The sequence below is a fragment of the Parus major genome, unplaced genomic scaffold (genome assembly GCF_001522545.3).
Source record: "Parus major isolate Abel unplaced genomic scaffold, Parus_major1.1 Scaffold220, whole genome shotgun sequence".
NCBI classification, from domain to species: Eukaryota; Metazoa; Chordata; class Aves; order Passeriformes; family Paridae; genus Parus; species Parus major.
Genome location: NW_015379263.1, coordinates 631,338 through 633,041, shown reverse-complemented (window position 1 = coordinate 633,041; position 1,704 = coordinate 631,338). Strand labels below are relative to the sequence as shown.

The 1,704-nt window shown below is 62.9% G+C and overlaps 1 protein-coding gene across 1 annotated transcript; it reads right to left on the bottom strand.

Annotated features, from left to right (window-relative positions):
• Positions 1–23: 23 nt before the first annotated feature.
• Positions 24–1,473, bottom strand: LOC107198587 (forkhead box protein J1-like). The gene is made up of 2 exons (XM_015615669.1): positions 982–1,473; positions 24–854 (listed from the first exon to the last, which is right to left on the bottom strand). Exons 1-2 carry the CDS (start codon positions 1,471–1,473, stop codon positions 45–47), a joined length of 1,302 nt encoding a protein of 433 aa, XP_015471155.1. The 3' UTR covers positions 24–44.
• Positions 1,474–1,704: the final 231 nt, after the last annotated feature.

Sequence of the window (1,704 nt, the reverse complement as noted above, 5' to 3'; positions counted from 1 at the left end):
ATCTAATCTAATCTAATCTCCTGTCTCTATTATTATTATTATTATTAAATCTCTATGAGATCTAAGTGGGCCAGAGGGTCCCAGTCTATGAGATCCCCATCAGGCAAAGAGGCCTGGATGTTTTCAGCCCCCTGCTCCACAGAAATGTTGTTGGAGAGGATCTCCTCGATCTCCTCGTTCCAGGCAGCCTCCAGGAAAGCCGTGGCCGTCAGGGTTTCATCCAAGCCCAGCTCGGTGGGGCTGATTTGCTGCTGCTCTTGGGGCCAGCCCAGGAGCTGCCCCTCTGCACTGGGTGAGTCCAGGGGGAAGGCTCCAGGCTGGCTGGAAGGTGAGAGCTGCAGCTGCTCAGGAGCAGAGAAGTCTCCTTGCTCCAGGAAGGGGCCGAGCAGAGCTTCCCAGTCAGTGAAACCCTTCAGCTCGGTCAGCTCGCCCGGCTCCTCCTGGCTCTCGGATTCACAGCTGGGAACACAAGAGGCCTCAGCCGGTGGTGTGGGCCAGGGCTGCTCGCTCTGCTGCCCCTCTTGGTTCTCCACAGGATCCGGCTTCTGGCTGCTTTCAAAGTCCTCAAACTCCTGCAGCAGCTGCTGCAGCTCCGTGCCGACCTCCAGGCTGTTCTGGGAGCTGCAGGCCGAGGCTGCCGGGCTGGGGACGCTCTGTGCCCCTGGCTGGGCTCTTCTGCCGGAGGCTGGTGGGATGTGCTCTGCAAGAGCTCTGCCCCCTTTGAAGGTGCTGTCCTTGAGCCACTCGGCGTATTGGGGGTGAAGCTTCCAGAAGGCTCCTCTGCCCGGCTCCCCCTTCTCCCGGGGCACCTTGACGAAGCGCTTGTTGATGCACAGGTTGTGCCGGATGGCGCTCTGGATGCAAAAGAGAACAAACCCAAACCCTAAAGTCCTGCCAGTGGCACCCAGCCCGGCCAGGGGCCCGAGCTGTGGGGGCTGGAGGCTGTGCCAAGAGCCCTGGGCAGCCCAGAGCTGCTCCTACCTGCCAGCTGGGGTGAGCACGGCGGAAATAGCTGAAGTTGTCCCTGATCCACTTGCAGATGTCTGCCAGGGTGAGCTTGGGCTTCTCGCTGGCTTCCATGGCCATGCAGATGAGGGTGGCGTAGGAGTAGGGCGGCCTGACGTGCGGGTTGGTTTTGTAGTCGATGTCCTCCGGGAGCGGAGGGCTCCAGGCCCGGGGCAGGGTCACGGGCACCGCGCCCGAGCGGGCGGAGGACGGAGCGCGGGGAATGTCGATGTAGTGACAGAGCTCCTCCGAGGTCAGGGGAAATCCAGGGCACTGGAAATCCACCAGGCTCACCAGATTCTCCCAGATGCTGCAGCGATCCTCGGGGTCCTGGGGGATCGGGGCCAAGCCGATGTGGGCACCCGTGAGGTTGGCGAGCCACATCAGGTCTGGCTCGGTGGCACGCTGCTCCTCCTCGCTGGAGCCCGGCTGTCCCTGAGCTCCGAGCTCGGGGCTGGAGCACACCATGCCCTGGCTCTGGGCTGAGCTCACGTCAAGGGACTCAACGGACGGGGCAGAAGCTGCAGGAAGAAAAGATAAAGAAAGGGTTGAGGTTCTGCAGCCACTGCCCGGCACCCGCACAGGGCTGAGCCTGGGTGAGACCCATCCCTGGGGCGCTGGGAACGGGAGCGGTGACACCTGCCCCGGGGGGCTTCAGCAGCCCTGAGCCCCGGGGAAACTCCCGGTGAGCCCCGGGGA

What these genes read in the sequence shown, in the direction of transcription:
- LOC107198587 (XM_015615669.1), bottom strand. Translation starts at nt 1,473, where the DNA reads ATGGTGTGCTCCAGCCCCGAGCTCGGAGCTCAGGGACAGCCGGGCTCC. An exon ending in GTGCTCACCCCAGCTGGCAG is followed by an intron (nt 855 to 981) that starts GTAGGAGCAGCT and finishes TTTTGCATCCAG; the next exon opens with AGCGCCATCCGGCACAACCT.